This window comes from Ochotona princeps, chromosome 11 (genome assembly GCF_030435755.1).
Source record: "Ochotona princeps isolate mOchPri1 chromosome 11, mOchPri1.hap1, whole genome shotgun sequence".
NCBI lineage: Eukaryota > Metazoa > Chordata > Mammalia > Lagomorpha > Ochotonidae > Ochotona > Ochotona princeps.
In genome coordinates, this window is record NC_080842.1 from 72,652,999 (window position 1) to 72,667,184 (window position 14,186).

Genomic DNA, 14,186 nt, shown 5'->3' on the forward strand with positions numbered 1-14,186 from the left:
GGCACCCCCTTATTCCTCTCACTTCTTAGCCGGCTTCTGTTGACTCATCTCAATGCGCCCGCTCTGAATGTGAGCACATCAGTGAACACACAGCGTGTGGGCCTCGCTCCTGGTCTCCGTGTTCAAGGGTGACATCTTGCTGGATCCCGCTAAATATTCCAGGGCTCTCTCAGCGTCCCGGCAGCTCTTGGGAGCCCCAAGGGTTCTGGATGGATGCTCCAAAGGCCGGGCAAAGATAGATGGCTCGGTGGTCCAACTTGGGACCCCAATTGGCAACATCCCACCCCTGCCAGCCAGCTCCTCTGCCATGTGCCTGGGTGGATGTGGGCTGGTCCAACACCCTTGCGTGCCCCCTCGCCTGGCTGACCTCAAGGCCCCCCCGAGTACAGTGAGCTTGAAAGGCTCAGACCTGGCCTTCCCCAGCAATCGGCTTGGCCAGCAGCCAGTGAGGGCTTCCCCATACCCCAGCCCACAGCATTCACCCACTCAGCCAGCTGCCTTGGCACCCAGGCCCCAAACACACAGCCCTGTCTCATTCCCTGGGCAAAAGCCCAGGCCCAGGCCAAGGTGACTTGACACAGAGAGGCCTCCTTGTGTGCGTGTGGTTACCATGGCCTGACCACACTGGCATGCCTTGCTAGCACCTCCTGGGGCAGGCCCGGACATCAGCTCCTCCCGGCTTAGTCTGACCTCTGCTCCTCAGACTGACCCCATCCCCCTGCAGCAACTGCCACTACAACTTTCTGTCCCCTCACCCCATGTGGGCCCTGAGGCCAGGCCCTGGGTCTTCAGCTTCCTTTGGGACCTAGAAAACTGCCCTGGAGGTGGCCCACGGAACAGGCAGCTGCTAGACCCATGCAGATAGTCAAGATTGCACACAGAGGTGAATGAACAAGTCGCTGGGAGGCAGTGTAGGTGTCTGCAATGTCTGTAGGGGTAGGGGCTGTTTTAGGGTGAATGCAGTGGGGCCTGCAGCCAGACACACTGCCCCAAGGGAGGCAGACAGTCTTCCAGCAGCACCTGCCCCCAGCTACCATGTGCTCCCAGTGCAGAACAAGTCAGACACCTCTGTTCCTAGGCAGTCATGGAAAAAAAAGCGCACACATTTAATATCAAAGGCTAATTCAAGTATCGTCATTATATACTGGAGAGTGGTTCTAGAATCTTCTAGAATGTTCTTCCTGGGCACGGCCCAGTGAGTTCCCCCGCCCTTACTGCTGGAGACTTGAAGGGGACGCGGTGACCCCGGAGCAGCCCCACGGAGGCCAGGCAGGTCTCCCGCTGCGTGTGAGCTAGCCGCTGGACTTGGCGATGATCTTTTCAAGTAGGCTCATCATGCGCTCCTGCAGCTGCAGGCTTTGCACCTGCAGGATGTTGTGCTGGTCCAGCACGCGGCGCACCTCACGGCACGTCTCCTCCACGGCACGGCTCAGCCGGCGCTGCTCCTCCAGCATGGCCTCCAGAAGCCGCAGCTTCTTCTTCTGGAAGTGGCAGCTTGGCTGCACTTTGCGCTTCTTCACTGGCCGCTCCTCTGACCTGCAAGGACATGGAGCGAATGGGCCCGCCAGCTCCAGGGCCCAGCCTTGCACCACGCACCTGCTGGCCCCTGGGCCCAGCGTCTCCACACCACGTACCTGCTGGCCCCAGGACCAGGCCTCCTAATGGGACAGAGCCCACCTGTCACATGCTTGCTCCCATGGACCCAGCCTCCCAATGGGAGAGTCTACCCTCCATGCACCTGCCAGCCCCAGGGCCTGGCCTCCCCGTCTCCTCATGGACAGAAGGGGACACAGGCCTGGGTCATTAGGTCCTTAGCCCAGAGCTTGTTCAGCCATAGCAGTGAGTTAGGGCCATAGGCGTCTGACCAAGGTCCCAGCACTGGCCTCCCCTAGCCAGGGAGAGGGTGTGGGGGTGCACTCACGACCTGCTGTGACAGCACCCCAGACCTGTGGAGCCAGGGGCTGGGTGAAGAGAGGGGCACTGAGCAGATGGGGAAAGCAAGGTGCTAGAAGCCTGGGAAGGGAGGGGGAAGCAGGGCAAGGCTGGGAATCTCGGCTGGGAGAGGGAAGGAGCGGGAACCCAGTTCACGCTGTCCCCCGGGCCTCCACTTGGGGCGGTGGACAGGCCTTGCTCAAAGGGCAGGGAGCTGCCGGCTACGACCTCCCACTGACCCCTATGTGCCAGTTCCAGCAGCTTGGGAACGGGGTTCAGGCCAGAGAGCAACTGGCCACTACTCCAGGCCTTGCTGCTGCTCGGGTCGCTCTGTGAAGGGGGTGTCTGCGGCTGGGGTCTGGCAGGAGAGTCCCCCTTCCGGGCTGGGGCCCTCAGCCCTACAGTCTACCTACCCTGTTCCAGGCAGCTGGACGCAAAGCCGTACTTCCCACAGAGGCCCTCTCCAAAAGTACCCACTCCTGGGTATGTGTGGGGGTCTCCCAGAATGGCCAGGGCCTGGCTCCCCGAGGGGTCTCTCCCAGAGCTGTCAGCTCGGGGCCAGCGCGAATGAGACGGCAGGAGGGACAGAGCCTGTGAACTGCTCTGGGGTCTCATTCAGGTCCCTGGTCTGGGCTGGCCCTGGTCACACCCACTACCCCTGCTCCACCCGCTGGGGCTCCTGGACTGCCACGGTGATGGTGGTGGTGGGCAAGCCAAGGCATCGCCCCACAGGCTGGGTGCATGCACTCTACCTGAACTTGAGGGACAGTAAGCTGAAGCTGCTGTCCCAGCAGGGCGGGTGCACGCACCTGAACTTGAGGGACAGTAAGCTGGAGGAGCTGTCGCAGCGGTCATCCTCGAAGCGGCCTTCGTAGGAGCACTGGTTATACGGGAAGTACAGGGGAGTGGACTTAGCGGACGGCGACAGGGACGCCTCAGTCTGGGATGTGGAGGGCCCCGGCTGCTGGCCGTCGGGCAGTTTGCCATCACAGGACTCGGGGACCTTGGCCAGGATTCTATCAATGGCTAGGTAATAGGGCCAGTCGGGCGGGACGGACTCACTATCTGTCATGCATTTTAATTTCCTGAAACGAGAGACACAAGAACCCAGTGTGATAATCCGCAGGTGTCCACCCTGGGTCCCACCGGGCCTTGGGGATACGAGGGAGAGACACCTGGAGTATGGGTGGCAGCCCCTGGAGACAGGCTGGCTCCGGGCTGAGTGACAGGGCCCAGGGGACGCCCACAGCCACAGGTACTCCAGGTGAAGAGCAGGGCAGATGCCACACCCTGGCACAGTCCTGCTGGCTTTCTTTCCTTCTTGGTCACCGTGAGACCATGGCCAGCGAGGACACTGCTTTTTGCTGAGGCAGACAGAGGCAACCATGAGACCCCGGGGAATGTGACCCAGTGCCGTGGCTTTCCAGGACAGAACTGCGGGAGCTGGACGCGTGCTGGGCCCGTGCCTGCCCTCAGCCTTGGGCTCGTGTCTGAGGGTACGAGCATTGGCCTCTCTGAGCCGCCAACCACACTGGAGGACAGGGGATGATCCAAGCTGGAGGACTTCCCAGAGCAGTGCCTGCCAGGTGCCCAGCCAACAGCCCACCAAGGCCTAACCTATGCCGCTGCTGGCATTCATGGCCATTACCCCCCTCCCTGGCTCCTCTGCACCCTGCGGGAGGAGGGCAGCCCAGGCAACCTGCATCCCACTCCTGGGAGGAGCAGGGCTGTGCCACCGAGCCTGCCACCCACAGATGCCCATGGCTGGGGCCTCCATGTATCAACAACTTGGCAGAAAACTAAGACTGTGTCTGCCACCAGGGAAGGTAGTGAATGCTCAGGCCGCCCAGGGGATGCCAAGCCACGCTCCCCCTCCCTGCCAGGGGTGCACGAGGGCTGGGCTGGGCTGGGGTGTCCCCCAGCATCCTGGCCACCTGGGCCTCCAGGGCTGTGGATGAACTCAGGAGACCTCCAAGATGAGCAGCAAACACCCCAGGTGGCAAGGAGGAGCAGCTGAGCCAGACATGGGCTGGCAGGACAGCCAGCCTGGCCTCCCCCAACCAGATACAGAACAGGGCTGGCACAGGAAGAGGGGCCACCAGTGGTTGGCCTGCAAACTCGTGCCAGCCCTGCTTTTCCACCCGCACCAGAGTGGGTGGCCTGCGCTCACACCATTCCCCCATGTGAACAGTGATCAGGGGCCTGGGTTCTAGCCCCAGGTATGGCTGGGGTCAAAAACACGGTGGCAGCTGTGGTTGCTCTAGGTGGCCCTCCCCCAAGTGAGCTTCACTGCAGACAGCTCCCCAGCCCCGCCTGCTTTGCTGGGCCCAGTGGGGTCTCCCACACCTACAACTGTCACCCTCAGGAGAGTCTCCTCCTGCCAGGCTGGGAAACATTCTCGTTGGGCTGGGGCTGGTCACAGCCACCCCCTCCCAGGAGACAGTGGAGCGGCCTCAACGCTAGCTGGGCTGGAACCCTCCAGGCCACAGGGCAGCAGGCAGAGGCGCAGCCCCTGGCAGGGAACGCGCAGGCACCTGCAGGGCACAGGGCACCAGCACCAGAGGGGCCTGGACATCCTCTTTTACCTCCAACCTCAGTTTTCCCACCTGTATGGTGGGCCCTAGGGACTTACCTTACCTGTGCTGACCCTGAGGATGTGGCTGTGGGGGATGGAAGAGAGCCAGTGCTCTGGGGGGAGCAAGGTGGGTGTGCCCCCAGGGCTCTGGAGCTGCGCTGGCCAGACCTTGGTTTCCCCATCAGACGTCACCAGTGAGGCTCCGCCCACCCCATGGCGCAGGACCCTGGCTGCCCACCTGTACTGGAAGGTCATGTTGGTGATTTTGATCTTGATCTCCTCGCCTAGCCGCCGCTCGCCGGTCATCTCAAAGAGCTTGCTGGCCATCTTCTCATACACCTTGGCATTGCGTTTGGTCTGCTTCAGCTCTTCGAAGAACTCCTCCCAGACCAACATGAGCCCGCGCATCTCCGCATCCGTCCAGTTGCGGGCTCTCCGGTGCTTCTCTGTCTGCGGGGATACCAGGTAGCCGGGCACCTCGGCGGCCGCCATGCTGGGAGCGCCTGCCGGGTCAAGGGGGCGTGCTCAGGTGGGGGCCCCAGGCCCGGCCTTGCGCACCATGGGCACCAAGGCGGCGGCTGCTCTTTCGAAGGCAGCTCCAACCCTCAAAATGGGGCCTACATCTGACAGGCAGGAATTTAGTTAAAAGCTTTTAAACGGGAAACGTCATTTTGATGTCACGTTTCCATAGCAACAGAGCAACTGCATCAGCTACAACAACAGAAACCTTTTAACGGAAAGCATGGGATTCAGGGCCGCCCCGATGGGCCATCAATATCACAGCGAGCCCTCAGCCCAGCTGCGGGCCCGGCCGCCTCAGCCCAGGTGGCCTGGCCTGGCCGCCTCAGCCCAGCTGCGGGCCCGGCCGCCTCAGCCCAGGTGGCCTGGCCTGGCCTGGCCTCGCCAGCCTTCCGAGCCCCTGATGACGACAGTGATGGTACAACTAGCCAGGCTTCAGCAGCCGGGTCCCTGGGGAGGCCTGCAACAGAGCTGCAGGTAGATGTGCCGGTGTGGGGGTGAGCAGGAAGATGGGGAACTGGGTGCTCAGCACGTAGCCATGGGACACCCCACTCTCTCCTTAGCACAGAGCATGAGGTCCACCAGACCCGGAGCACTGGGCTGTGCACAGCAGTCCAGGCCAGGGAGCACCGATGCCAACCGCCAACCCTGCCAGGAGGGGACAGCAGCAGATACCAAAGGCCAGCTCTGTGCTGAGACTGGGGTGTGGGGGGGCAAGGGCCTCTGTGGGAAAGGTGGGCGTGTGGGCTTTGGCTCTGCGGGGTTGAGGCCTGGGGCAGGCAGAAGAGCCTCTCTTCCCCAGGGTGAGCTGGCATGCAGAGCTGTGGCCTCCGCAGGCGCCTGTGCCGGGCAGACCGCACTGGCTCTAGCTCTGGCATTTGTGGCTCAGCCTGCAGATGCCGGAGGGCAGGGGGCTGTGCCCTGCCTGGACTCCTTGGCTCTGACCAGATAGGAGAGTGGGCCCCACCTGGCCAAGATGCTCCTTACCCTGGCCTTGAGGGACCCTGAGGGAAGTGGGTAGGCTCCTTAGAGGGCCACTGCCTCTCTGGGCTCCTTACCCTGGCCTTGTGGGACCCTGAGGGAATTGGGTAGGCTCCTTAGAGGGCCACTGCCTCTCTGGGTTCCTGCCTTCCACTCAGGCCAGCCCTTAAGCATGGTTGCTGGCCTGGCAGCCTGCTGCTGCCCCCTGGTGCCCAGCATGTGACCAGCCTGACCGTCTCAGCACACTGAGTTCACCCACAGGAGGGGGGAGCTCCCACTGCCCTTTCTCTCCCACTCATGGGTCCACTCCTTCCATGCCTGCAGCGTGGCCCTTGCTTCCCACTGCTCCTGGGATGGACACAAGTGGCCTGAACACAGAGTATGTACCAGGCTGCAGGCTACTGAGCCTCCACTCCACCCCGGGTCGCCTCACGGCCCACAATCACCCAGCGTGGTGCTGGAGACCCCGCATCCTCCCAGCTGCACACAACTCCTGGAGAGCAGAGCCTCACACGCTGTCCTGCCCAAGGGGCAGTGGCTGGGGACCCAGTGCTGTGGTGGAAAGGGCTTAACTACTGACTGGGGGCCAGCATCTCATACGAGGGCCGGTTCGAGTCCCAGCTGCTCTGCTTCTGATCTAGCTCCCTGCTAATGATGCCCGAGCGTTGGGCCCTGCACCCATGCGGGAGACCCAGATGAAGCTCCTGGCTTAGCCCCGGCTGTTGCACCCACCTGGGGGAGTGAATCAGAGAACGCCCAATCTCTCTCCTTTTGTCTCTGCAGCTTTGACTCTCAAAGCTTCACGGTCGAAAAAGGAGCTGTGAGGCAGTGGGATTTGCTGCTGCCGTCAGGCCCACAGGACGGCTGGCACTGGGTATGCCTAAGGCGCCCCCTGTGGGGCCCCTCAGTGTCTGCACCAGCACCCAGAGGGGAAGGGCTTCGTACCTTGGCACAGCTGCATAGCCTGTTGGGACCCTTGGTCACTGCGAGATCAGGAGACAGAAGGCCGGGCTGGGTGCCCAGCAGCACCTGCAGGGAGAGGCGGTGGGTGAGGCCTCTGCAGGCCTGGCTCTGGCACAGGTGGTGTTCTGGCCATCACCCCCAGGAGATGGCAGAGCTGACCTTGTGCCAGTAGGCTGGCAGGAGCTGGATGGCTGAAGACATCAGGGCTTGGGCAGTATGTGAGGGCAGAGCCTGAGCTAGCCCTGGCACAGGGAAAGTCCTGATTGGCTGAGGAGTGTGCATGTGGGGGACTCAGTAGGGGTGTGGCCATGGCAGCAGGTTGAAAGGGGCAGAGGTGTGTCTGGGGCCCAGCTGTCCAGCCAGGCACACAGCACGCTGCTCCCCTCTCCCCATGTCCCAAGGGACTCATGCCCCTCACCGTGAGCTCTCTGCCCTAGCTGAGCAAGTTCTGGTGATCACAGGAAAGGCCCCAGTTCTGCAGCAAGTCTTGGGGGCTCTGCAGGGTGGACTACAGGGCATGGACCCCAACCTCATGGCCCTCCATGCCCAGTGCCACGGCCCTCAGCTTGATTTCTGGACCAGTTCTCAGCTCATCTGGCTGTGCCCGTTCCTTGCGCCACATTGGGGTATCTGATTCCTAATCCTTCAGTAAGGTGCCCCCGAAGAAACAGAGCACACACCCCAGGGAAGGGTCCTTTGCCTGCATCCTGGAGCCCTCCCATGGTGCTGCAGCAGGGTTTTGCTGGGACTTGGGGCCCCTACCTTTCTGGGAGAATCAGCCATGCCAGGTGTGTGAGGGTGTGTCAGGGGTCTGGCTGCCCACACCTGTATTAAGGCAAATGGGTTCTCTTGCGTTCTCAGTGTTGGGGGTGCTGAAGCTGGAGGCCCCAGGGTGTGACCCAACCCCTACCTCCACTGAGGCCTCCTAAACAGCTCAACCAAGGGAATGGCTGGGCTGGACCAAGCACGCACTGAACTTAAAGCCAGTGTACCCGTTTTTGTGGGTCATCCAGGGTGCCATGTAGACTAGGTTGCCTGAGGAAGGTTTCCTGAGGCTTGGTCCTCCAGAGCTTGGGATATGGGCAGGGGGCAGGACCAGCTACCCTGGGGTTGCAGGCATTGCAGAGGCCAGCAATGCCAAGGGGATGGTCCAGTTAGGCTGGGCACCTGAGTGAGGCTGCAGCCCTGGTTCCCGTGTCATCCACTGCTCCCCTTCAGAGCACCTGAGCCCAGCAAGAGAGAGAACAGCACGTCCGAGGCTGCAGTGAGCTGAGCTGCCGGGGCCTGGGACCCCTCTGCATCTTTGTGCCTGCTCAAGGCTGCCTGAAGGTGCTGTACAGGCAGGTGTTGGCTGGTGCCACGTCCTCCCACACCAGTTGGCGAGGCCCAGGAACCCAGGAAGCAAAGTAAGCCTCGCACAACAACTGATGGGATAACAGTTTCCTTTAATTTGGGTGTACAAGGTTAGCATCAGTTAAAAGGAAAAAAAAACTTAGCTACACACCCATTAGCCCTCCTCTCCTAGTGGAGGGACAGGCAGGCCTGGGTGGGCTCCAGGATGCGGCCATCACAGCTCTGCGCCAAACCCTGGCAGCAGCATGGGGCAGGAGGCCTAGCCAAGAAGCCCACAATCAGGTCCACAACCGTGCCCTCCAGCCCCCAGGGGGACACTGCTCCCAGGAACGAGGGGACATGTGCCAGGCATGGAGTGGGAGCTGCCCCCCATAACCACTGTCAACCCGTGACTGAGCAGGCCCCCCCTGCCTGCCTGGGACAGTCCTTCTGGCTAGTGCCATCCCGAGTTCTCTAGCATGCCTCAGTGGCGCTCAGCATTGTCTTCCCTGTGGTCCGGGCCCTCGGTGCGGGGGTGGGAGGCTGGGAGGAACAAAGGCTGGGTGAAGACATCACCGGAGGATGTGTGCAGGTCATCATGGGCCCCTAGCCCAGTCCTGCCTGAGTGCCACCACAGGCTGCCCCAGCAAGGAAGGGGCACTTCTGAGGTAGGCTCTGGGAGTCTGTCTTCCCAAGAAGACGCCTGAGCAGGGGACCCGGCAGTGGGCGGGTCCTGGCTGCGCTGCGTGGAAACCAGCGTGAGCGAGGCAGTGAGGAGCGCACGGCCGAGGCATTTGCCCTGACTTCACTCCAACCTTCCCCACCCTGGCCCCAGAGTGTGCCAGTCTAGTCGGTGCCATCTGCAATAGCATGGGCTGACGCTCCGACTGCTGCCTGCTGCAGGAAGCATTAACCATGCCCATCGATGGCCAGGACAGCCTCCAAGTCACATGGTTCCCAGGGTGGACCCCATAACCTCTCCCCAGGTCTGTGCACACACACACACACAGAGTAGAGGTGTGTGTCCACGCAGGAACATGCACACTAGGCCCCAGCAACCTCACCTCTAGGGCCCACAGGCAGCTCTCTGGGTCTACACCTGCGTGTGGCTGGGTTGGGCCTCACACCCCACTCTAAGGACTGACTGCTTCAGGACACACTGAGACAAGGGGTTAGCTCCACGTGCAGCCCAGCGATGCGGCCTGAGGAGAATGGCTACCCCAGGGCTGTGTGGGAAGCTGGGCAGGGAGCAATGGCTCTTCCTCCAACTGGCCCTACAGAGGCCCACGAGAGTGTGGTCACCTCACCCAGGTAGTCCTGGATACTCGCGTCCATTCCTACTGTCTGTGCCAGCCAGCAGCAGGCCCTGGCCTGGCGAGGCCTTGCCAGCCTCCTCCGGGCTCCCTGGCATTCTGCATTCCCCCAGCTCTGGGACTCAAAGCAGAACCTGCTCAGGCTGAGGCCAGCTGGGCTCACTGGACAGGCTCTTTCATTTCAGAATCCAGCAGATGGCCCCAACTTACCAGGGCAAACCCTCAAGAAGTGACTAAAGTGACCAGCCAGGCCCGCCCTGGGTGGGGCTGCAGCAACAGAGCCCTTTCCCGGGAAAGGCTAGCAGGCTCCTCTGGCCTGGGAGCACAATTGGGCCAGGTTTCCAGGAACTGAGCAGTCACTGTACCCCCTCCCTGCCAGGTTACCTCAGCCCACAACAGGCACATCTGCCCCCTGCTGAGCTGGCGGCAGGCCCAGCAGGTAAGTGGAGGCAGAAGCAGCATCAGGGGCTGCCCTCCCAGCTTTGCTCTTCACCTGAGGGGCCTCAGACCCCATGCAGCCCAGGGAGACCCTGGGGCAGAGCTACCTCCAAGAGCAGGAGCCGGGGGTGAGCACGGGCCTGCATGCTGACCAAGGGGACATACCGCAGCGCTCCTGGGCCCCAGGGAGCATGCCTGCCGCACACGCCACGCTGCCAGCACTTGCTCGGGGGTTCTCAGGGCCGCCTGATGAGGGAGTGCGCAGGCTCAGGAGGGCAGTGTACCAGGATGTGACTGCCCGAGGCCTAACCACGTCTGCAGGCGCTGCCGCACACAGCACAGGCCTGCGAGCCACACACTTCACACGGTGTAGAGATGTACGTTAAAATTAATCTCTTTACTGATAGAATTAAACTTTAAATCCTGAGAGAACAGAGAGGGAGGACAGCAGGGCATGGCAGCAGCTGCTGGCCTGGCGGCCACTGCAACAAACACCTGCACAAGCGCCCAGGCCGGCCGTGGTTCCTGTGTCTCCCTTTGGGCCAGCGGCCAGCCCGCAAGAGTGAGGACTTGCATCCCGGACTGAGGGAGCCGCGACCTGGCGGCAATGACAGGCAGACGCAGGGAGAAAGACACACAGCTGGTCAGTGGCAGGCGGTCGCAGCTGGCACAGGGGCCGGCGGCCCAACAGCACGTGCCCTCCGAGGACTCGGGTCCCACCCCACGGAGCCACATGGCTCCCTGATCAGCCTCAGTGCCCACCAGAGCACTTGAGCCACTTGTCAGAGACACGCACGCCACCTGGCTGCCTTGCGGCAGGGACACAGGACCTGGTCCCAGCCACGGCCTCCTCGGCGTCTGTCCCGCCAGGGGCTCTCAGCAGGCAGCGACCTTGTGGACATTTTGCAGACAAGTCAGCAGCCGGTGGTACGGGCTTCCGGGCACTGCCACCACCTCAAACACCGACTGGAAGGCCCTGCGGTCTAGCTCCTCCTCTATCTGGTGTCGGTAAAAGTCTGTGGCAACCAGGCAGAAAAGGTTCGCGTCCACCGCCTCCAGCTTGCCCATCCTGCTGACGACGTGCGGGAGGCTGGCCAGGAGTTAAGGAGCACTGGCAAGGGGCGGGAAACAGCTTCATGGGTCTACCTGGCACGCCCTCCTGCCCCAGGCCTGCAGACGCGGTCACCAGAGCAGCAGAGAGGAAGGGCAGCCGGGCCACCCTGTGGCAGCAGTAGCTGCTGCCTGCCCCTCGTGTGACTCTCCCGTGCTAAGCCCAGCTCTCGGCCCAGCAGGACGCGCGGGGCAGCACTTACCTGGCCTGGCTCCCTGCGTGCCGCTGCCGCCTGCTGCTCCTGCTGGCCCCGGTCTGCAGCGGGGAGCAGAGCCGTGAGCCTGCCTATCCGGGCCCTCCCAGGCACGCTGGGTGAGGCTGAGCTGTCAGCACTACAGTAACTAGGCTGCTCGGAGGCTCCTGTGGTCTGATGTGGGGCAAGGCTGCCAAAAGGGAACTCCAGCAGCCAGCATGTCTGGGTGGGAACGGGCTCTGTACTTAAGGCTTTCCCCCGAGGGTGATCCAGACACAATGACCAAGCTAATGCGAAGCAGCACCAGGGACTCAGCTGCACTGGGCCCGGGAGGGGAGGGCCTGGGAGACGGTTCCCGCCCTGCACAGAGCTGGGCAGCCCTGCTGGGCCAGCGGCTGGCGCTGTCAGCATCAGCAGTGGCCCTGCCAACACCTTCCTCTTTGGGCCACAGGTAAATACCACCTGAAATCTGTGGGGTTTGTTGCAAACAGTTCCAAAAAGTTTAAGATAAAACCTAGAAGTTGGCAGAAAAATTAGCAAAACCTGGCAGCAAGTGCAGCTGGGCTGGTGCCCAGACCCAAGAAGGATACATTGCTGACACCCACGGACTGGTGGATGCGCTGACGAAGAAGCAGCAGAGGCTCCACACAGCCATGGCGACCGGAGTCCTCTGCGTGAAGTTGGACAGGGAGAGCATCACCCAGTCCCGGACCATGGACGACTGCCCAGCGCTGTGCAGCGTCTGGAAGACCTAGGAAGGGGGAGATGTGGCGGGCAGCGCAGGGCTTGGGCCAGCCTGTGGGACCCCCCAGCTCCCGCTCCAGCCTGCCTCCACCAAGAGCCCTCACCTGGTGCACAACCGCGGCCATGAGCTGCGGGTGCGGCTGCTGGCTGGACAGGAACTCCCCAATGACCTTGTTCATGACGTCCTGCGGCGGGAAGAAGTCGTCCAAAAACTGAGGCAGGATCCGCGCCACCACTCTGGCCTCCCAGGGGAAGCCCTTCCTGATCCTGCAAGGGGGACATACGTCAATGCCCTGCCCTGGGGGTCAGGGCTGGGGGACCCTTGGAGTTCGGGGACGTCCTTCCTAAGTGGGCCAACAGCCCTGTAGCCACAAGCAAAGATGCCAGATGCGGGGCACCTTACGATGGAGGGTGTGTGAAAGGGGCAGACAGCCACGTGGAGGAGCGAGTGGAAGGGTTCGGCCGGGCGGGGTCACGCTCCTTAAGGACACACTTCCGGAGCCTCCAGCACGAGCCTCTGTTCTCAGCAGGACCAGGCCTGCATCGCACCCTCCCTATCTGAGGGCAGCGGGGGACACTGTGGGCAAGACAGGCAGATGCTGGGAACGGATCCGTGCATGGCTGCACCTCTGCTACTCAGGACATGGTGCACTGACTGCCAACATCCATCCAGCAGCTGGCTCCCGAGGGACCTGGGTGTCACCCGGGCGCTGTGCCACACGCCGGGGAACATCTGCCTCCTCTGGCAAGAGATGGTGTGGTTGTGAGGCAGGGCCCACGTGGCGCTCCGTGGGCTGCCTGTAGGCGGCGCTTAGCGAACACGCAGGGACAGCCAGAATGACCATGAAGGTCACTTGCATCTAACATGGAAGCAGACGGGTGTGTGCTTGGCCACACAGAGCACCTGTCTTACCTCCGGTGGACACAGCGGAGCCCCTCTGAGTACACCTAAGAAAAGCTCAATGCCTTCCCTGGTTGGACCAGCCGGGGACCACAGGCGAAGGGGAGTGCCGAGGCCACAGAGCCCTGACCCCTCTGGGCACAGAGGAGCTGGAGAGCTCCCAGGGAACACCCACACTCTTGCCACCCACCAGAGCTTGAGGGCACAGTGGTTCCGAGTCTGAAGCACCAAGGTTGGTGGCCAGGTCTCTGCTGGTGCTGCCTAGGGACACCGCCGGCCCACCCGCCAAGCAGCCGGGAACAGCCTGCTGAGAGCAGCATTCTCACAGAGCAGAACGGGCACCTGCATCAAGGTCCACCTCCAGGCCCTGGCTGCAGCAGTCCAGTGCCAGGGGTCCAGCCACAGGGTAGGATGTGGGTGCCGGCCCTCAGGGTCCTTTAGGCCACCTCCCTGAGAGCTAGGGACCTGGGTGGCCGCTGGCCAGGACAGCCCCCGCTCAGTGTGGGGAACTGGGAGCATGTGCACAGGCCCACGGGGTGGGCTTCCTGCTCACCTGTCGAAAAGGACAGACACGCGCTCCATGGCGACAATCACGGTCTCGCTGTCCGGGGCTGCAGCGTGAGCGTCCACGGCCCGCCCAGGGCTCACTCTCTCCTTCCCTGAAACACCAGTGTTCAGGACACCGTGACAGCCTGCAAAACCCAGCAGGCTCTGCACACAAGAGCCAAGCACATCCCTAGGTGATCTGAAGGCGGGGCACCTAACCCACTAATTGGCCCAGGATCTGAGCTGAGGCTCAGTGGCACGGGGCGCAGGGCTAGAGCTATGAGCACAGGCCCAGACCCCGGACCAGGCTCTAGGGCTGTCGTCCAGTGCCGGGGCTGGGTGGGCGCAGCAGCGAAGGGGCCACACACCCGGGGGCTGACCTGCACCCTGTGGCCGGGCCTCCCGTCCACTCACCTGTGTACATGCAGGTGAGCATGAGGCCCAGGGCGGCCATGGCCCGATGCGGGCTGTGAACGTTCACCCTGTCCACACTCAGCTTGACCAGGGACTCTGCGTCCAGCCGGGAGAGCTGTTCCGAGAGCAGGAGGCGCTCCAGGCCTCGGAGGGCGCAGTGGTAGATGATGGAGGGCGTGGCCTCCTCGCTGCCAGACAGCATCACTCCACACATCTGGGGAGAG

The 14,186-nt window shown here is 62.6% G+C and overlaps 2 protein-coding genes across 5 annotated transcripts in view; both read right to left on the bottom strand.

Moving 5' to 3' along the window:
- Positions 1 to 14,186, bottom strand: part of HTT (huntingtin) — a 358,005-nt gene that overhangs the window by 227,018 nt on the left and 116,801 nt on the right. For 3 of the 4 annotated variants that reach the window (XM_058670321.1, XM_058670320.1, XM_058670319.1), the window contains 5 exons: positions 13,963 to 14,176; positions 13,556 to 13,661; positions 12,206 to 12,368; positions 11,948 to 12,108; positions 10,426 to 11,143 (listed from right to left, as the gene is read on the bottom strand). In XM_058670321.1, the coding sequence (XP_058526304.1) occupies positions 10,930 to 11,143; positions 11,948 to 12,108; positions 12,206 to 12,368; positions 13,556 to 13,661; positions 13,963 to 14,176 (858 nt within the window). In that variant the 3' untranslated portion in view covers positions 10,426 to 10,929. Of the gene's footprint in view, positions 1 to 10,425; positions 11,144 to 11,947; positions 12,109 to 12,205; positions 12,369 to 13,555; positions 13,662 to 13,962; positions 14,177 to 14,186 lie in introns of those variants that run through there. The other variant, XR_009246318.1, reaches the window with a different exon arrangement.
- Positions 1,098 to 7,174, bottom strand: MSANTD1 (Myb/SANT DNA binding domain containing 1). The gene is made up of 4 exons (XM_004579236.4): positions 6,953 to 7,174; positions 4,746 to 5,010; positions 2,742 to 3,017; positions 1,098 to 1,536 (listed from the first exon to the last, which is right to left on the bottom strand). The coding sequence occupies exons 1-4, from the start codon at positions 6,966 to 6,968 to the stop codon at positions 1,293 to 1,295; spliced, it is 801 nt and encodes a 266-aa protein (XP_004579293.2). The 5' UTR covers positions 6,969 to 7,174; the 3' UTR covers positions 1,098 to 1,292.